This window comes from Pseudopipra pipra, chromosome 22 (assembly GCF_036250125.1).
Source record: "Pseudopipra pipra isolate bDixPip1 chromosome 22, bDixPip1.hap1, whole genome shotgun sequence".
In the NCBI taxonomy this organism is placed as follows: Eukaryota; Metazoa; Chordata; class Aves; order Passeriformes; family Pipridae; genus Pseudopipra; species Pseudopipra pipra.
Window position 1 is genome coordinate 1524683 of NC_087570.1, and position 21805 is coordinate 1546487.

The following is a 21805-nucleotide window of genomic DNA, read 5'->3' on the forward strand; positions in this document are numbered from 1 at the left end:
GGCCTTTTTCTGTGCATAACAATTTATCTATGACGTGTTTCTGGAGCTCTTTTCAATCTACCAAATGGCCTGTGTAGTATCTCTCAGCAGAGTGGAAAGAACCCAGCTGCTGAAGTATTTGCAATCTCTCCTACTGGGTTTCATGTTAAATCCTTGTTCTTTCAGAAAAAAAAAAAACAAACACAAATGTTTTCATTTCTTACCTTAAACATTTGCTTGACTTTCTGTCGGGGCAGGTTCACATTCAGTTTGTGCATGAGCTGGAGCACTTCACTAATGCTCAGACTGCCATCACCATTTTTATCTGCCTCATCAAAGGTCTGCTTCAACCACATTGAACAGGGGTTAAGGAACAGCGTGGAATATTGAGGGATATTACTGAACTCTAGGTATACATGATTTTTTCACATTAGGAAACACTGGAAATGAGACTGGAAATGAAAGAAAATTCAAGACAATGTTTAATTCTACTCAGGTTAGTTCAATTACAGCTTCTAGACGGGCTGTGCTCTGTAGCCATTGCACAGCACAGCAGAACACACTGAGTGAATCTCAGTTTTACATCTCACTTTGTGAGATGTAAAAAACCAAACCAAATGGGTGGTTTTACACCGGGAGTGAGAGATGAAGGAACACACCTGTATGGTTTTCAGTCCACTCCAGGCATTCATCTCCAAACCCTGCCCCCAACAGACCTCTCCAAGGACTCCTGTCCTCTGGAAACAGGGAGTACAGCGGGAACTGCTCTGAAGCTGTGAGCCTAGAGCTTACCTGTGGCAAAGCTGTAGGGAATGCCAGTGCTATCCCCAGCTCTCCTCTGCTGGGAAAGCCCCCAGGCAGCACAGGAAGGATATTGGTCCCTGGTGCGCTGGCGTTTGGACAGGCTGTCCTCGTCACTGATCCCTGCCATCAGGTACTTCAGCCCCGTGATCCAGGTCCGGGCCTCCTCGGCGCTGGAGGACACCAGGTCCAGGGACTCCATGTGGTCCCCGTAGTAGATGCTGAAGCAGCAGTTGGGGTCGAAGCTGCCCTCAGCATAGCGCTGGAAGATCTCCGACTGCTTCCCCTCACACACCTCCTGGATGGAGTCGATGGAGACTGGAATGACCAAAGCGTGGAGCTCGTTAATGGCTGTGGGAGTGCCCTGGGGCAGCCAGGATGGGTCACCCTGCACAGAAACCCCACAAGAAACCCCAAATCTCACCACAAGGGCCCCAGTTCACACAGGGGTTGCCTTCCACTCATTTACAACATCCTACACCCCTGCAACCTGCACAGCCAACAACAGCAATTCAAACTTCAGAAATCATTCATCATAAAATCATTTACTGCCCTTTAAATTCAACTGCAACACCCTTCTTGATCACCTATCACTGACCAACTTCCAACTGCCAAATCCTTCATGCTTGTTGTTCTGTCAGGAGGGCAAGACCCCAGGAGGGATGAGAAGGGGGGGCTCTGTGGCTGACACTCACTTTTGGCTTTCTCATTCTTGCGGGAGGGTCTCCAGCGGATGCAGGACCTGTGCTCATCCAGGTAGTAGAAGCGGACCAGCCCTTTGGATCCCCCACGCAGCTTGATCATTTGGGTGCCCGCCTGCATGGAGCTCATACATCTTTCCACTGAGGAGAGAAGGGAAGTGATAGCTCTGAGTCAGGCCTTTGCAGGAAGAAAACACATCAAGCAGCTGCCAAATGAACAGTTCAAGCCACAGGATGAGATTTCCTGCACTGATGTAAGAGGTCAGGTCAAAGAGTCAGGAAGATTCTTGGCATCTGTGGACTTACCTGTAAATGTGGAAGTTTTCACTCCCATATTAATTGACATGGAATGTCCATATGCTGGAGCCAGCACAAGGGATGTGCCCTTCTCGAGCATCTCCAATGCTTTATCTGAGCTCCTACAACATGTAAACCTTGTGCTGGACACAGTTTTACCTGGACACTGGAATCCTTGGCCAGCAAGGTCCCATGGCTCCTATGGATTAGGTCACTGATCCTACAGATTTGCTTCTAAATGCAGAACCTGACAGATTTTTGTTCTTCCCCGTCACTCAAACCTCCCCTGTCCTGGCAGGGGCCTTTCCCCTGTGCTGTGCTTTGGACATCAAACCTTCCCATTCCTGGAGCTTTGGCAGCACCACAGACAGTGCAGTGGCCTTCAAAGAGCCCAGTGATGGGGCAGCTCCTGCAGGGGCTCTGCTCTGCCCTGGGGGTCCCTGCCCTCCGTGGGAGCTGCTGCAGAGCTGAGGCTCCTGGAGCGGGGCTGGGGCTGAGCCAGGGCTGGGGCTTCTTTCTGCTCTCCAGCTGCTGCAAGGACTGAGCTCAGCTCCAGTGCCAACTGCGAGCGACTGGCTCTGTCCCAGAAGAAATGCAGACTCATATTTTCTGCCAAGTCTCCCATTTATTTCCCAAAGTGACAGAGCAGAGCCTGTGACCTGATTTTCCCGTGGCTTTTCTGCCTGATCTGTTTAAGTAAAATTAAAACTATTACCATGTCCAATGTTGTTGGGGTTTTTTTTAGGCCTGGAGAAGTGTAAATTACTACTGAGATGCTGGATGGAAGAATGAAAACTAATACATGTAATACACATTCTAGTGAGTCCAGATTTATAAATAAGTAAATACAAGGAGATTCTGAGGTCAGCTCTCTTTTATCAATCTTGTCATCAAGATTAAAGATGAAACAGTGTCCAAATGAAAACGCTCCTTCCATGTATTCCAAAATGCATCAAAACCAACACAATTCTTTGGTTCAAGTCCACCTCTCAGGCAAAAGCAAAAGCACCCAAGAGAAGCAAGGTAGAGTAAAAAGAAATGGGAAAAAGCACTGAAAAGCTCGTGTTCAGACAAGGTCAATTAATTTACTCCAGAAAAGAAGGTTCAACGTTTTGATTTGAAAGCAGGTCACTGTAATAAAAGAAAATTTAAATTTAAAGCCATAATTCCATAGAGCATATTGTTTATGTTAATAAAATATTTATGGAGAGAAGGTAATTAAGAACAAGATAATCCCTCATGTAGCATTTTATATTTCTTAAAGCTGATCCCTTGGCTTCAATCAGAGCTGCCCTCAGACAAATCAGTGTGGTCAGCAGGAATTAGTCACAAAGCCAGTGCTGGGCCAGAAACACCTCTGGGGTTCACTGCAACCTCAGACCCAAACTCAGCCCAACCCTCTCCCAGACATTTCAAAGTGTTCAACACCTGCTTTCCTTCCAATTCAGGAGAAGATAAATATTTCTCAAATTTACTGAGATAATAATCATGGAAAGTTTAAACTTATTTCACAAGGTCTATAGGGTTTTGGGGGGGAAAAATGGTCAAAATAGTTAATAAAAGAATTTCTCTTAACACTAATCACACAGACTTCAAAATCATACTAAATGTCCAACTTCTTCTTTGGAAGTTATAGCAGTAAATAATCTTATTTGAAGAAATGAGGGAGAAGTATCAAAGATCACACCTGGTACAAAGCAGAAAATAATAAAGCACCAAAATAGAAGCACACTTTATGTAACACACATTTGCTTTGCTTTCACACGAAGTCAGAATATGCTCCTTGCTGTTAAAATTTTAATAAGCATCCTTGGACTGCTTTTCCACTGCAGCTGTTCATCCTGTGGCAGGATTTGTCACCCAAAGCCACCCCAGGCCCCCTGCCCCTCCCAGCTGCCCTCCTGCAGCTCCAGCTCAGCTGCACTCTGGGCTGGGCTTTGCTGATCCTCGATGGCAGCCAAGGTCTGGGGACACCCTGAGCCCAGGTCTGGTCCCTGCTCCTGCCTGAATGGTCAGACCCAATGCTCTGGTATCTGTTGTGATCTTTTGGGGGTTGGTGACACAGGCAAAGGAAAGCACAAGAAATCTCCTCCTGCTGTGTCAGAGCAGCAGCTTTTCGGGCTCCTCCCGACGCAGTGGGGAGCAGAACCCAGGAGGGGATGCAGAGGTGTCTGCTGGGGCAGCCAGACCAAGGAGACTGAGGTGGAACAGGGAAAAAGGGCCTTCCACCCCCTCCCCTGTCTGCAGCACTGAAAGTTCAGAGCAGAAAAGAAATAAAATCCTAGTGGTGCTTGCATCAAACAGAAAATCACCTGTTTTTTTCTGAGATCCTTCCCAGCATGTAAATGAGAAGAGCACACTGCTGAGAACACAAGCAGGACTGCTTCTCCTCACCATTGTTCAGATGCCTTCTGTAAGGATCCATTTCTACACTTCAAATAACAATCCCCCAAGTCTTGCAATGAATCATTTTTTTGGAAGAAACGGCCCCTATCTATCTTTAATTAAGGCTGATTTAAGGTTTTTCTGTTTTCCACTTCATTAGTACCTTTTTTTTTTCAGAATTCAGCTTATGTTCAGTTCTCTTCTAATGAGTTGCCTCAATTTGCATCTGGACAAAACAGGCATGGAGAGAAGATGGATCTCTGTACTGCAGCAAAGAGCACTGTGAGAGCAGAGCAGGGAACAGAAACGTGGAACACCCAGTTCCACACGGGACTGATGCACCAAGAACATGCACAGGGACTTTTCATACTTCTTAGTACCAGTTATAGTTACTACACAAAGTTTTAAAGTAGCAATAAATAACAAAACTACTCAAACCACAAATCCCTACAATTTGTCCTGAAACAAGGGGCGAAAAGAGACCAACTCCCTGCCTATTGTTAGAAAGATGTTCTAATGTCTGCAAACTGATTATTTATGGTTCAGTAGCAGTATTGTCTTCTAGGAGGTTTCTGGGTTTGATGTAAAATGTGTGAAGGAGTGGGAGTATTTTAGCATGTGGGGATGGAAAGAAGTCAGAAGGATTGAGTCATTGAGTATTTTTGTACACGGACCAGCTTTGCCAAAAGAGTCACGTCCCAGGTCCGAGCGGCCCCGCGCTGTGTCCAACACACCTCGGCCCAGAACAGGGAGAGGACAGCACCAAACACCCCCAGGAACACACCCTGGGGGGATGCACCCCTGTGTGCTTCACAACAACCCCTCTCCTAAACAATGCAAGGAGGGGAAGTCAGATTTGAGGGATTTCCTCCTCCTCAGGGCCTCCCGAGGCTGCGACAGAGCCCAGAGAAACCCCTGTGGGACACGAGCACCGGACGGGCAAGTTGTCCCCTTAAAATATCCCCAAACCAAAACAGCCTTCCCACACACAGACAGAGGACTCCCACACTTGTCACACATTCAGCACTGCCAATCCATTGAGGAGATAATAATTGCCCCATTTTTCAAAAGTCTCACTGGAAATGGTTTCGCAGCCGTAAGTGGCTCATCAGGACGTAAACCCCAGAGCTGGCTGGTCCAGCTATTCCTGCCAGGAATATCAGCTTCACTTTAGGCAGGAGGCATCAAATATTCATGAAAATAAATATATAAATATAAGAATATGAAAGCACATAAAATATGTAATACACATATGTATAATCTGTACATCTGTATCACATATCCAGTGCAGGGTGTTGGGAATCCTGTTCACTGAACAGTCAGGAGGATGTTTTGCCAAGGCTGCAGGTGACCTGTCTGTGGTGTTCCTGGCCCAGGTACACCAGGCTGACTCGCATCGTTACACTGGATCCAATTAAAAATCAGGCCCCATCCAATCTCATTAATCTTCATTTCTGTCATTTTGCATCCCTCCAGCCTTGTAAGCAGGTCCCTCTCACCTTTTACACCAACCATCCTATTCTTAGTGTAAGAATTTTCTCCCCCTTGTTGGTTCTCACTGGCTCACTGAATGCCAGGACTCTCTGCTGTTCACTGGCCAAAAAAATCTGGAAAAGAAAATTTCTGTATAATTCTGCCAGCAATGGCTGGGACAGTGTCCACGGTGTACAAGAGATAATGGGAGACTGAATCCATCCCTAAGGCGCACAATCCCTAATAAATGAGATGTTAATGGGAGAAGAGATGCTCCTAATCCTGTGGAAATTAGGGTGCTTAATTGGAGGGCAGGCTGTCAGCTCTCCAGCCCTCAGCTCAGACTACAGCAGCCATCTGGGCCCAGCAAAGTGCACAAGCACAGTAGGATGGGGTTTCTCAACCTCTGCTAAAATTCCCAGGAGTTTCTGAGCTATCCATACCTGCAGCTTCCTTGCTAAGGACAATCTGTGACTGGTGAAGCTGACAATGAGTGGGACAAAAGAGTGCTCCAGGGGTGGCTCTGGTCAAGGCTGCTCAGATCTCCTCACTGCACGTGCATGAGTGGCTCAAGAAGACTGTTATTAAAGTGCTTTCCTCCAGCCACCTCCAATTAGGTTTGCTGGGTTTATTACCTATTTAAACAAAAGGCTGCTAGGAGGGGACCCAAACAGGACCCTTTTTAGAGAGCCAGAGAGCTTGAGAATTTTGTGAATCAGGATTCAGAGAACAACCTCCCAAGAGCCCACTGACCTGCCGTGGGAGAATACAGCAGAGATACTTCTAAACACTCATTTAAAAAACTCTAAACTACAAATACTGCATGAAAAATCAACGTGCTAAGAGGTGTACGAACCCTGGCAGACAACAAACCTAACTCCCTGTGGGTAAGGAGAGGGAGACAGATTCTATGCAACAGAAAATTTCCAAAGGCCTGCAACTTTGCTTCAGCTTTTCCTGAGGAACAGGAAGAAATCAGTAATGAAGTTACAAATGAGGGGTTGTCGAGGACAGAAAGAGCTGCACTACCAGCCACGGAACACAGCATTGCACTGGGGCTGCCTCACGTCCTTCTTTTCTGCTCCCCGACTCTGCTGCTGGGCAAAGGGGTCACTGCCTCAGATCTGAACAGGAAAGCTTCCAAGGAGTTCACTGAAGTGCCCGGGGCCCAGCCTGCACCTTACCAAAGTGGCCGATCTTCCACCTCGGGGAAGCCACGATGCTGCCACCGACCCAGAAAAAGTCTTCGGCCAGACGGGCCACCGAGAACTTATTGTGGAGCAGAGGAGACCTGGAGACATCCCTGTCTGGGAACTTATTGTGGAGCAGAGGAGACCTGGAGACATCCCTGTCTGAGAACTTATTGCGGAGCAGAGGAGACCTGGAGACATCCCTGTCTGAGAACTTATTGTGGAGCAGAGGAGACCTGGAGACATCCCTGTCTGAGAACTTATTCCGGAGCAGAGGAGACCTGGAGACATCCCTGTCTGAGAACTTATTCCGGAGCAGAGGAGACCTGGAGACATCCCTGTCTGGGAACTTATTGCGGAGCAAAGGAGACTTCAAGACATCCTTATCCGAGAACTTATTCCGCAGCAAGGGAGACCTGGAGACATCCATGCCTGAGATGAGCTGACAACAAGCACCGATGGCCTTGGGAGGTATCAAGGTTCTGCAGCACACATTTTCTATGTAACAGCATCAAAATATCATTGGGGAAAAAACCAAAATGACAGGTGATTTCCAAAATCCAGTGGTATTTTTCAGGTTGTCACAGAACAGTTTCACAGTAAATTTAGGCCTCCTTCGTGGTCCAGACTTAGAATATTAAAATCCCAACAAAATCCTTTGTATTCCGTGGGACGTACCTCTGTGTCTGCTCCGGAGGACTGGAGGGGGTTCAGTTCAAGAGTTTAAAGAAGACACATGATGGGCACGGGCAGGGCCATGAGGCAGTTTGGCATGTAGGTGAATCCATTTCTGGACAGCAAGGCCTCCTGCTGATATTCTTTTTCCTCCTGCTGATATTCTTTTTCCTCTGGCACTTTCCCAGCTGCATCCATCAGGACATTACAGCAAGTTAGAGTTGTGGCTCCTCCAGCCGCTTCCTCCTCCCAATTCCTAACAGAGATGACCCTTCTCTGTTTGATTTCCAACAGATCTGCAAGTCCCACCTCCCGAGTGTCTACCTGCTCTTCAAATCCAGCCAACAGCATCCATTGCAGTAAATAAATGCAAAGTTAATAGCACAGGCCATTCCCCTCTCTGCCTTCCTGAGCCACCCCTGCCTTTCACTGGGAATCCCTCCAGGTGCATGAGCTCTTCAGTCTCTTTCCAGGTCTGGAAATAAAAGAACAATCACATCTTCTTCTCATACAGCTCTTCAAGGTATCATTGCACCAGTCCTCCTCTTTTCTCTGAAGGGTCTCCTCAGCGTTTCAATGGCCATGTCTGATAAAAGAGAGAACATTTCTCTCCAGGCAGCAAAAACCAGATACGATGGAAACACAGCAACACATGTTTGCTTCAAATCCTAAATCCATCTACGCACTAATCCTAAAGCCGTGCTCCTGCCCTATCCAGTCAGGGGATTTAGGTGACACGGTACAGCTGGAGGAAAAAAAAAAAAGGTATAAAAAAAAGCTTCCTTCTTCTTTTTCCCTTTCTCCTCCTTCTCTGCCTTTGTTAGAAGCATCTTTCCATCTCACAGCCTATTTAGGAATGTCTTTGCCAGCTGACACACCCCGTGGAAGAAGCTGTTTAGGGCACTGCTCAGAGCAACTGCTGCACCAGAGCCAGGAGCAGTGAGGGGCTCCAAAACTGGCAGACAAAGCAGGTAAGGATTAATTTCTAGAAAGCACCAAGTCATTACCTCGTTCCATTTGAAATGCATCCATCAAACTGCAATCTGTCACTCAGGTTATCACAACCTCTTAAGCTACATTAAGTTTTAAGCACAATAGACAATCGCTGTTGCCATCTGGGATCTGCACAAGGAGCCTCACACGCTTCTACCCTGACGAGCTGAACACAAATTGCCCGTTTAAAAACACATTCATTAAGTGCTTCCTACTCCTCCTTTCAGAGTTTGAAAAAGCTTTAGAGTAGTTAATTCCAGAGATGATTCACTCTCAATTAGAAGTTGTTTATTTCACCACCTATGCCCAGAGTTCTTCTATTAGGCTGGACTCTGAGTTTAACCACAGATTAATTCCAAAGAACACCAGGCTGGGTCTGCACCAGGGCTCAGCAGTGCCAGTAGTGCCACGGACACTCTTGCCACAATTTATTCCAACTCTTCAGCCACAGCCTTCCATCCTCCCGAGGCACCTTTCAAGAGTAATTTAGTGCAATGACTGCAAACTGTCATCAGGGGAAGAGCCTGTAAATGCTCACAAGCACACATCCATCCCACAGAAAACTGCTGCCCCGGAGGGGGGAACCCGGGAAGCTTCATTCCAAAGATCCTGGTCCTTTCTTCAGGTGGAGCAGGGGCAGGATGGGACCTGAGACCTGTGAGCTTCATTGCCTGCTCCATCACATCCTCTGAATTTCCTAAATAAATTCAAATATTCGTTCTGCCAGGACATCCTAGAGCCTGCATTAACCATTGATGTGTTATCAACCTGGGGACACGGGAGAGGGAGAAAAAGAGTGAAATGTAACTCCCATTGCTGCATTGCCCAAGATATTAGTTTACAGATTAGAATTAGAATTCTGCACAAGCAGGACTTCAAGTGTGAGTTCAGTTTTATGCCAGTACAGAGAAATGCCAGTGATTTCCAGCACCAGAAAAGAAGAACTATTTCAATACTAAAGTTAAAATTAGAAAGGTTAATTTAAAATCCTTTTAGTTGACACTATCAATCCATCCTTCAGGCCTCCCAAGAAAATGATCATGCAAGCAGAGAGAAATAAAATCTTCTGGAAAGCTCCTCTGTTTATTGACTGTGATGGATCCTGGACAACAGTGTGGAAAAGCCACAGGAAACAACAAAGGGTTAAATGGGACACAGTCCCTCTCCCAACTCTTAAGCACACTGAGCTGAGGACTTAGGACCTAAGCCTACTGAAATGGGTTTCTATTCTTGCCTCACTTGACATCCTCAGAGAAATCTTGCTCACCTGACACAACATGGAGATTAAAGACTTCTTTCCACAGCGCTTCAGGAACTTATTATTGTCTGAGTGTAACAAAGGCTTTTCATGCCACAAGAAAAGGTTTGAAAACCAGCAGTGCCTGAGTCTGCAGGCTGGCCTGTGGCTCAGCTAAAAATGGAACTGGGAACACTTGAACAATGCTGGGATGTCAGAGTCTTGCCAAAGAAGAGCTTCGCCTCGAGAATGCCAGAGGAGCCAGACTCCAGCCCACACTGAGCATCTGCAGGAGACACAGGAGCACAACACACATATGGTTTGGGAGGTGGAGAAATGGAGCAAAATGGAGATCCTCCTGAGACAAATGGGGTTCTCATTAATGCCATCCACCAGGAGGGAGGGATTCCTTTCCAACATGCACACTTCACTGCCGAGGGACGGGAGAAGGGCTAACAGTTCTGGAACACAAGGGGAAACAGCTGTAGCCCTCAAAGTGGAGAAACCAAAACTAAAAACTTCAGTATCCTGATTGCCAGAGACATTAAATATTACAGAGCTGATGGTGTATTTGCCCTGTAAATCCACAAGGATTAGACCTGTACCTTCACAGCCATGCACTCCCTTCACCCTTGCGTGGACACACTACAGACCCAGTTCACCAGATTAACAAAGTGACCTCGGCACAAGAGGCTGATTCTAAAATACTCCTGGGCAGCTATTAGTGATACACTCATGAACTGTAATACAGCTATTAGTGACACACACATGAACTGTAACACAGCTATCAGTGACACACACATGAACTGGAATGCAGGCATCCCAATTTCCCATCCAGGGAAATCTAATTCCTAATGGCTGCAGAAAAAAAAAATAAATAATTGGCAACCCACAGTAGAAGTCACCAAGTACAAGGAGGAAGCAGAAGGTTTCAGTGCCATCTGGCACGTGGCCAGTTATCTGTACTCTCCCTCTCACTTGCTCTTCCCATCCCCACTGCCAGAGCACCCGCTGGGACACAACCTCACCCCAACTGTGCATAAGCTGCCTTTTCCCTAATTCCAGCACAGCTCCACTCCCCTGCCCTCTGACCTGGCCACAGGCAGAGCTGCAGGCTATTCCCAGCCATCTGGACAGCACCTCTAAGCACAGTAATCCACCCTCCAGATTAGAGCTGCACATCTTGCCCACAGCAAGTGGAATGCAGGTTATTCCCTGGCTTCTCTGCCTCACCCACTGTGCTCCAAAGCTCAATATTTGTGCACTGGCTCGGAATATACTCCTCAAGTGACTCAGTTTGACTGAAGTACATCTGTCTGCAGTGTCCATAAGTTTACAGGGCCCCTAATTCCACTGGGACAAGCAGCAGTAGCTGTCCCAGCCATGTCCTGGTGCATCCTTTCCGTACCGGAATTCTCAGTGGGCAAGGCCTGAGGCAGCTGCTTTAGACAACCACAGCCATGAGCATTCCCAGGCCTTCCCAAAACTGTTTAATAAGTTGCATTATTATAAAATGAACTGATTGTGAAATCCCTTAAATGACTTCATTCACTTGGAGGAATATTCGTGGAACTGGGACCCACCAGCAGCACCAACGTAATGACAACAATTACTCTGCCTTCTGCCATGATGGTTAGTTCTCATGGGCTCATCTGGAAAAAAATGATGCAATTATTTTAATTAAGTGAGGACAGGCCTTGTGTTTTGAGCTGTTGAACTCTTCTCCTTGCAAAGCTGCAATAATGAAATTTTGCCGACTGCAGAAAACGTCAGCATAAAACAAAGATTTTAAGACTATAAACGTTGCTCTAAGGTCACCTTGTCTCCAACCTCTGGCTTGTAAAAGACAATGTCCCTACACACTTAATTGAAATAAGAACCTAAACTCTTTACATTTAAAGATCTTTCAGCACTTGACCATCTGTTCAGTGACATGGGCCATAAACACAGAGAGGGAGATTAGGGCAGGACGGGAGGGAACAGATCCATCAGTGTGATTGCACACCTTCTAGGAAAACAGCTCTAAGAATTCAAGAATCCGAGGCAAAAGGGGTACAGGAGAACCAGACAGGTGAAATGTTCAGAAAAGACACCTGAGACTGAAATGCATCACCACAGATTGATTTTACCCCCAAATTTTTTGTCCTTATTTGGGGTGAGCTTTAATATAATCTATCTGTAAAAATTCAGAACTTTTCTAGACCTCCCTTTTGTGCCATGTACATTTTAAAACAGGTGACAGACTCTTCTTCAAATATATTCCAGTTTCATGAAAGATGGAAAGAAAGGAGCTGCACTGGCTCTAGGAACAAGCCAGGCTCTGTCTTCATTCAGTGCTTTTCTCAGCTTCTGTGGCATCCAGGAGACAGCCTTATGAGGCTCTACTGTCAATTTTCCCTTCAAAGATATATCACTCTACAGAACCCAGCATCTGTAAATCTTAGAAACCAATGGCAGCTCCTTTTGTAAGCTTGAAAGATGACCATAACTGTGGTTTTCTTCAGGCAGGAACCCCCTGCTGTAACCCCTGAGAGGGGAGATTGCCAACAACAGAAGCACAGTTGCACAGCGAGGGCAGCTGCTGAGCTGAGCCACAGCAGGGTCAGGGGCTGGAGCTTATTGCCCGATTTTATTTAGTCCTGGATCCAGGGTAGTTCAGGTAAACATTCAGGAAGTGAAGTAATTGCTCCTGGGCTCCTCCAGGAAATGGATTTCTATCTTCTGCTGTGGCCTCCAATATCCACCTCAGTTTGAAACAAAGCAGCCTGACAGATTCATTTCCCCCCAGGGATCAGAGCAGAAGATAAGCAGGAATTGAAGGCTGATATGAAAGAGTCAGCTCACTGGCTGGACTGGGAAAATGGGCTCTCCAGAAAACATTCCACAGAGATCCACATCTAACAGTGGTTCTGGGCTTTGTTCAGTGTGGGCTGGTCCACATTCACTCCATGTCAGGCCATGTCAGGCCAGAAAATTTAGTTTCTCTCTGCCACATAATGTCTTTAGACCTGCAGAGGCCAATACTGATTATCCCTCCTTCTGCAATTCCCTGTGATGGGAAAGCTTTCCCTTTCAGGTAACTGAATTCACATTCCCCCTGCAAATGATTGCCAGGGACAGAAGGGATTTGAATCACAGGAATCAGCCCATACGGTACCAGTTAATTTTAAGTTGGCCACTTAGCAATAACGTGACATTTTCTTTGCAATGCTTCTCTCCCTTTTTTTTAAATCCAACTGAAGACAAGGCATCTGGAACCCACCTCTAATTGAGGGTTAGACCAGCAGACCCAGTGAGGGCATCGTTAGTGGCAAGGCAGGAAGAGTGGCTGTGATGCTGGGGAAGAGGAGAACTCCTGGGTGTTGATCTTTCCCAAAGCCTGTTGCAGTTTGGAGGCTGAAATTCTGCTGCTGCAGCTCGTGAGCTGTTCCACTGGAAGGTGTTTGCCAGCTGTCACATTCCTGAAGGACTTTCCCAGACAAGATGCTTCTCTCAGGGCATGGCCCGTTCTTCTCCCAGTGGCACTGACAGTATCCAACGTCTCCTTAGTGATGGATGAACATTCCAGAATCACTGGAGCGAGTCATTGTTGGGATCATCATCCATGACTATTCAGCTTCTAGGCAGCCAGAACCCCTTAGAAAAGGAGAGGGGCAAGTCTCCAGAACACTGAAGTGCTGAGAGCCAGGGTGTTGGTGCCTCTCACTAGGAATGTTTTAATAGTTTAACAAACGACTTCCAGGGGCTTTCATATCCTATGGAATAACTGGCTCCAGTTACATCACCATTGGTTTATACCCAAGTGAGAGGAGAATCCCATTTCCTTTTAATGCTACAGATGACAGCAAGAAGGTGGAACCCTCAAAAAGAACCTTCATTAGGCTCCCTGCCTGCAGCTGCAGCTCATGGAGCTTCCACCCTTGGAAGTTCCCCCCTGGTTTTCCAGGTGCTTCCATTCCCTGGCTTAGGAGGACACCGTCTGGCAGAGCCCCCGGGCTGGTGCAACCACACACACTGAGCCCTTCTCAGCCTCCCTGACTGCAGCAAGGAACAAACCTGAGTAACTGCTCCAGGGATGGTCCTCCAGGGACACCCTCAGGGACAGCCCCTCTCTCTCCAACCTGTTCCCAGAAGCTGGAAGCTGAACCCAGCAGTGAGAAGCCAAAAGGACTTTGGGTGGCACAATTCCTGCTCCATCACACCTTCCCTGAGGACACTGTCTGTTTAAAGTGCAAATGGATCCACACTGGTACACCATGTTTCAGAGACCAATAATTAGATGAGGAATACTCAGAGTGTCCCATCCCGACATTTTCAAAACCAAACTATTTCAGTTTTCAGCCCTGAAACACTTCTGTTGGAAAATGCAATCAACAGAAGTATGTTAATGGATTCAAACTGACAGACACTGGGTTCACATTGGATATTGGGAAGAAATCCTTCCCTGGGAGGGTGGGCAGGCCCTGGCACAGGTTGCCCAGAGAAGCTGTGGCTGCTCCACCCCTGGAAGTGTCCAAGGCCAGGTTGGATGGGGCTTGGAGAACCCTGGGACAGTGGAAGGTGTCCCTGCCCATGGCAGGGGTGGAACCACATGAGCTCTAAGGTCCTTTCCAACCCAAACCATCTGTGATTCCATTATAAAAGTACCATTTTGATTAACTCAATCCAAAACCTGGGAATTTACAGGTTCTGAAGATTTAAGAAAATCACCCTCTTTCATTGGAACAAGAAAAGTTCTTGCACACAGCAAATAGTTTCTCCCCATTCTCTCTTTTAGCATCCAGTTCAATTAAAGCTTCCATGCTTCCAAATCTCCAGCCTCTACTCCAGCAATATGGCACAAGTAAATAAACTCCTCTGCCAAGCTTTAAAATCTGCTTTTTTGCTATTTAAATAAATATTGACAATGCCCAAATGCATCTCATCATCTCTGCTTCATTCTTAACAAGTCTCAGAGGAAAATACTGGTTAACATTTTCCTGTTGTTCTGATGCAGACTTAGCCCCTTTGATTACTCACCTGAATGGTTTGCATAGTTCTCAGAATCATTAAATATGTCACAGACTAGAAGTATTATTGGATTTAATATTATTTTTATCAATATATAAAATAATTTCCAATACGGTCACAGAACACAGAAAAAATAATGGCCATTTCCATGCACAACTGGAGCTTTTTCTATGTGATGTTTTCACCTAGAAATGATTCTTAGGAAAGGAAAGAGAACTTTAATGAGTGTGTCCTTCAAAAGACATGGCCAGGGATCCAGGAATGTGGGAGTGAGTATTCTACAGCTGCAAACACAGGGAGTGAGGCTCCTGCTCTGCCTCCCCAGAGACACAGGGGTGTCAGAGCAGGACCCAGAGCACCCAGAGTGGCTTTTCTGAACACACAGAACTGAACACAGCCCTCTTTACTTGTTGCATAACTCCTGTAAAACCACATGCCTAACAGGCACAAGATACAAAATGCACAGAGACAAGCTGGGCATCTGAGTCAATTAAAATACATCACAGGGAAGGGCTTCTCTCTCTGGGCTTTTACTCAGTAAATCAACGAGGAAACAAGGCTTTTAAAAACAAAACCTGGGCTTTTGAGACTCGGTCCTGAATCCCTAGGATTGCTCAGGCATCCATCAGGGCAGGTCTGAGCTCCAAGTTGAGCGTGCAGGACACTGCAGCACAGTGCTCCAGCTCCAGCATCCTCCGACCTCAGCCCTGCCTCGAGCCCGCCAGGGACAACTTCAACCCCGACTGACTCTGGGCTCTCCTGCTGGATGGGTGTGAAGAAACTACACCTAATGGGCAGCAAATCACCTGCTTTTAAAAATTAAAACAATACATCTGACTCACAACAGCACTGGAGTGGCTCTTTCCTCTCTCCCCATGTGGGTAGCAGAAGGTCTCTGGTTAAAAATAGAAAGCCTTTCTTCTGGTGGGAGCAGAGAAGGAACATGAACATACCTGGAGCGCTCCTTGGCTGCACTTTTCATGCAGGAAGAAGCAGCCATTAGAGATACATTTATTATTTAAGCTTTGTGGTGATAGGAGGCAAAGGTACAGCAAAGGCTCCCTTAAGAAACTGCTCAGTTTGTTTCAAGCATTTAAGTTTGAATAAGAGAAGACAAGTGCCCAAAGAAGCTTTGTAAACTGCACTTTTCTCCACAGCAAAACTAATTTCCCTCGAAAAGGGTGATTCAAATAAACATTTTCCCTTACCTTTCTCTGGGCTGAGGCATTTAATTGTGCTTGCATCATCCATATTCCAGTGAGAGATTCAAGTGAAGACACCAGAGGAAGCAGCACAGACCATATGCACATCCCTGGGATCTCAAAAGACTCTTTGAGAGAATGAGGAGAGGAGCACTGCCCGTGTGTCTCTAATGCAGCATCCCGAGGTTCCCAGGGAAGCCTCCTGCCTCTGGGCTGAGCAGGCTCATCCCTTATTCCCTGTTCAGTAGTGGATCAGGAGCTGCTGACAGGTAGAGAGCAGCGCAGGAGCTCAGTGAGTGCTCCCAGCCCTTCCCTGCAACCCAAGTGTTCAGCCACCTGGGATAACTGGCTGTTAACTCCTTGCTTCCCTGCTCTCAGGCAGGATGCAGGGATGTCTTTTGCTTCCCTCCTTCAAAAAAAGGAACTCAAGGTAAAACTTGTGGATGTTAGGAAATAAAGGATAACTCGCTTTTAACTCCTCTGGGTGCACTGCACTCAGCAGGCAGCAAACAGCAGTGGGGTGCTGCTCCATTTAAGAAGGAAAAGAAAATAATTTTTTCTTTTTTTATTAATGCCTCCCCTGGGTCCCTCCAGCATGATACACACTTATGGGATCCTCCCAGACTCTCTCAAGTTTAGAAAGCAAGTCTACAGTTGCTGATAAAAATAGGCAAGCTGTTCTCTTTGGGCTTCTCTCTGATTTCTTTTCTTGGCAAAGACCATGTATTTCCCTCCTTTTTAACTTGCAAGGAAATATTAACACAGACTGAATGGGAAACGTCTGGGAAACAATACCCATTATTGTACCCTGTGTCCCAAAACACAACACACGAGGAGGCAGACACAGACCTTTAAGCTCTGTCTACATTCTGCAGCAGAATTTCAGCATCTTTATGTGATGGTGCTGCCCAGAATTTCCAACCAGGAACAGCTCCTGCCTGTCCTACGTGCCACTGAAATACACAGGGTAAAAGAATTTATGCCTTTGAGGACTTGAAATCTAAATAAACAGGATTGATAAAGGACTGGGAAAAAATTATTCTCTCCTCTGTTACAGCTGGATTGTCCTGCTGTTTTAACTCCATACCATCAGAACTCCAGAAAGATCAAGATCTTTGCAAGATCCGACACAATCCCCCTACAATTTTCATTTGGACATGAATGCCATGGTCCTTCCCACCTTAGAAATGATTTCAGGATTTGGCTCAGGTCTACTTTCAATAAAACATTATCCCATTTGTTTAGTGGTTTCCAGCACTAGCTGTGATCTCATCTCCTGAGCAACCCATCCAGGAGCACTTATTCCAGGAGCCTCTGGGGCATCATATATTTACACCACATTCCATTTGGGCTATTCCTCCTGCATCCACTGCACTTCAGTGTCAGCTTATCGGGGCCAATACTGCACAGAACATTCCAGGTTTATCCTGAAAGTAACTCCCCTTCTGTGCCACCGCTCTCATCTCCTGGAGGAAGAGCAGGTTATCACCACATCGCTGTCTCACTTCCAAAGGGAGAAGCCAGGCAAGCACTGAGGCCCAGAAAATGCCTCCAAGACAACATCTCTGGGGAATACTAGGACAGGAAGCCTTCCCACTGCAGGGTAGATTCCATACACTGCCTGGAGACAAACCTCCAACACCATCTATTCCTTAAAACTTGATCAAGAGACACAGCAAATACAAAGATAACAGCTAAAGCTGATCAACTAATTCACTGCTTAGCCCCTCAAACTGAGCAAAGCTTTACCGGGTTATACTTCCTTTAAAAAGAAAAATATATTCACTTGTGAGACTATAAGAGATTCAGCACCAGTATCTGGGTAATGTATGACATCAATTTCATAAAATAAAAGGTTTTATTTCTCTGGGAGTTTTCTGCTGTGCAGTTAGAACAGGGTCACAGAACAAGTGCCAGAGAAACATTTGAAGGCATTCACAGCACATGCAAATTTTCTGAAGTAAGGAGAACACAGACTGTGCTATCACAGAGACCAAAGCAGTTCACATTAAAAGATTCTCTCACTTCAAGTAATAAGTAGTTTAAACCACAGGAGATTTCCCTATGAGAAGCCAATGTGCTGACTCTTGAAATCAATGGCAAACTTTGATCTGCCTTTTGTGGCCTCAGATTCACACCAGAAGTGCATAAGTGGCAGGGAAAGGTCACAACACTCCAGTTTGGAGAGCAAGAACAAACCTCCACCGTTGTCAGATCCATGTTATCCAGAGCACAGCATGCCCCAATTCCTTCACTGCCCATTCCCAACTCTCTGGTTCTACCAACCAGAGCAGAAGAGTGACTTGTGGTGTGGTGCTGTCACATCACAAAGATTTAAGTCCTAAGAAGGGACTAAAAGGGGCCAGGAATTCTCTCAATTCCTACTTTCCCAGCTATGCAGGGAGAGCTCGAGGTGATGTTGGAAGAGCTGAGCCATGACATGCCAGAGCTCTGCTCTTGCTGTGGGGATGCCCCTGGAAGTCACAGCCAGCCCTATCAGTGTCCCTAACACTCACTGGGGTGCAGCTTCATCCCATGGTGTGACCCACTGGCAGCTCCAGATCCCCAATCCAGAGAGGACACAGGTCCCTCACAGACCACTGCCACAGCACCATCCCACTGGGAAGGACTGGAGCACTTCCAGAGAGGAGCACAAACTCCCTAAGCTCCAACTGCTCCCCCAGCTCTGCCTGGTGACAGTGCCACACACTCTGGGGCTGCATTGTCACCTAACTACACACTCACCCACACACACATCCTTCATCCCAAGGCTCCAGCTGCCACATTTGATCACACTCTAAGACTTATTTCCTGATAGAAACAGCACATCTTGTTGCCCAGCCCAAGGGAGGAGTGTTAGCACTGCTGGGGACAAATGGGAACTGCAGCACAGGTACATTCCAGCACAGGAGAGACAACGTGGGGAGTGGAACATCCACAGCACCAGGGATGTTGGGAACAACTCGGGAAAGCCAAACCCTGAGCCCTCACTGAAAGCCATCAAACTCCATCCAGATAGTTCCCTGTCTCACAATCCGTGGCATCACTTCAAGACCTTCTATAAATCAACTTCAACACATGTGGGTGTCTGTTCTTAAGTTTTTGTTCCCATAGTTACCAATGTTCTTTGCCACAGAAGAGAACAGCAGGTGGCAAGACACAGAACAAAATCACCATTCTTTTAACATATGAAGAGTTGGGAAGTTTCAAATTAAGGTTTGATTGCCAAATGTTTACAGACAGTTACCAAGACTAACACAACCAGATTAGAAAAGGACAAGATCCTTCCATACACTGGATCCTGAGCTGACAGTAAATTCCACAACATCCAGCAGAAGGATGGATTTCCGGCCCTGCACCAGATGATGCCATGGGGATGCACAGTCTAGTGCAGAAACAGTTTCCTCTTCTCTTCTGCAGTTTGAAATTCTCCCCAGTTGCCCGAGCTACCTTCACATGTGCCTTCTGCAGAGAAGAGAAGCCCAGCACACTGTGTACAAGACAGGCTTCTCCAAATAAAATTATCTTTGTGGGGTAGAAACAGTAAAACCAACCACCAACAGTCTGTTCAACCAAAACAACAATTTCCTTGAAGGTTGCTATCAAAACTCTCCCAGCTTGCAAGTGACACCTTCTCCAGTTTCAGCTCAAACAGGGGGCAGAGTGACTGGCACTGGATGTGCTGCACACCCCAGGAAGATGCTTTGCATAAGTAAGTTCTGTGCCCTCCTGTGCAATGAGATGCTGTGGTGCTGGGTAATTTTTTCACCACAGCATTTCTGAACAGACAACACGCATTCTTTATCATTTCAGTCTTAGATCTTTTTCTAATTCAGAGATTGGAAGAACTTAAGTGTTTTGGTGTCATGTTTTCTGCGAAGGCCCATTCTGGCTGTTCAAGGTTTTCAGGGAACACACATTCTTTCCAGCAAATCTGTATCACATAAGACGGGAAGATGCTTGTGTCTAGCAGAGAAGGGGGGAAGGCAATGAAGAAAGAAGGGAAAGACAGTTTCAAACAGATTTTGGGGTCTTAGAAAGCCTTTAGAACTAAAGCTCAACTACCCACACACTGAACTAGTCCTGAGTTCTCAACCACTTCAGTGTCAAGAACATCCCCCAGTGCCACAACCCCAGCCCCACAGACACCATGAGCCTTTATGCTGCATTTCTATTTCCTGTGGTGCTTTATAAACAAGTTTCCAACGTGTTTGTAAACTTCTGACTAAGAATCTGAAAATGAGAGAAACAGTATTGTCTGGGCCACTTTGTTTAAGCATAAACACTTCAGTAAGTAGTTTACATTGTCTGCAGGTGATAAAATCTGCAGCTGCTGCAGCGACAGCTGCTGACAGACATATGTTTGCTGCTGGAATTCGTGCTGCTTCTTTGCAGATCGTTAAAGGGAAAATGTGAAAAAAGTGCCCTTGGTTTGCTGCTCCCCTTTGTCCCTCCAGGTTTTACAGGTGACAAGTGAAATGCTGTGTTATCCCTGGCTGTACAGCTGCTCTCTCTGTTGCACCTTTAAATGTCTAACAAACCACAGCCAGCCTGGACACAAAGCAAACCCCGCCTGGGGCAGTGACTGTGGCTCTGCCGAGGCCTCACCTCCAGCCACTGCTCCCCCAAAACGCAGGAGGTCTGTCCAACCAGAGTCCTCAGGCAAACACCTGCCTGCCCTCGGGAACCAGGCAGATCTTACAGCTATCCCAGGAAGGAGCTGTGATCCTGAGGATCATTTCCCTTCCCTGTCACTGCTGTTCCCACCTCCCAACACTTTCCCTGTCTTTTCCACTTAGTTTTGCCAGCTCCTCCAGTGAGGTGCCAAACCTGCAGTGGCCTGGTTATCACAGAGGCATCCAAGTAACAGAGACAGGGCCCTCGGAGATCAGTGTTAAATCACCTCAGACCCCTTTATTTCTCCACACAGTCTTTTCTCCCCTTAAAACCAGAAATGCATCACTACTCCTGCCTGAGTGCAGCCCAGCACAGTTCCTTTATTCCATGTCTCTGCTGTTGGCAGTGGAAGGAGCACACTCACACTCCCTGCTCTGTGCTTTTGACAGGTTCTGCCCTACAGCCCCTTGTCTGCAGAGCTCTGGTGCCTCCAAGAAGCCGTGTCAGCACTGTGGCAGAGCTGTGCAAAAGGCACAAGACAACCACAACCAGCAGAGAATCACAGCTGCCTGAACTGTGTAAACCGTCCTTGGAAACAGGTAAGAACCTGCTCCTCAGGAAATTGCATCTTTGGTGTGTGCTGGGGATGAGAGACACCCAAGGATGGGAACGGAGCAAAGAAACGAGTTAATCATTTCATTTGTCAGCAGACAGCACTCAGAACATCTGACACGTATGACAAAATCTCCTGAGCTAATTCTCTCCCCGACATCAAAACTCACAATTCATTCAGTCACAGCTGTGACACGGATTCCTGAGCACAGACACAGCTCTCAGACACGGGGAGGGCAGGGCGAGGGGGAATCGATTACTAATTAGCAATAGCAGACACATATGGCTGCGGCCACAAGAAGCAGCTGTGCTGCACCCTGCTCCATTGTTCCCAATAAATTGGGAAGGATAAATGCATTGCTCTGTGCAGGCATGAAGGAGATGAGGCATTCATGCTTTGTTAAACTTTCCAGACACTCGAGGGTGTTTCAAAATTAGGATGCATGTTAAATTTAAGCAGATTTATTATCCACGTGTTCTGAATGTAATGAACACTCCACTGCCTCACATTTCCTACTTTAAAAATAGCCGGTTTTCTAAACTGAACACACACGTGTGTGTTGTGTGGGTCTGACAGAAAACCTTTAGCCACAGAGATGCTCTGAAGTAGCAACAAATGCCTAATTTTAAATG

At 46.6% G+C, this 21805-nt stretch overlaps 1 protein-coding gene across 1 annotated transcript in view; it reads right to left on the reverse strand.

The window, feature by feature from the left end:
* PLCH2 (phospholipase C eta 2) overlaps positions 1-21805 on the reverse strand; it is a 71495-nt gene that overhangs the window by 26397 nt on the left and 23293 nt on the right. Inside the window, exons 5-7 of the mRNA XM_064634361.1 lie at positions 1476-1622; positions 855-1098; positions 204-333 (exon numbers count right to left, since the gene is read on the reverse strand). Of these exons, the coding sequence (XP_064490431.1) occupies positions 204-333; positions 855-1098; positions 1476-1622 (521 nt within the window). The remainder of the gene's footprint in view (positions 1-203; positions 334-854; positions 1099-1475; positions 1623-21805) is intronic.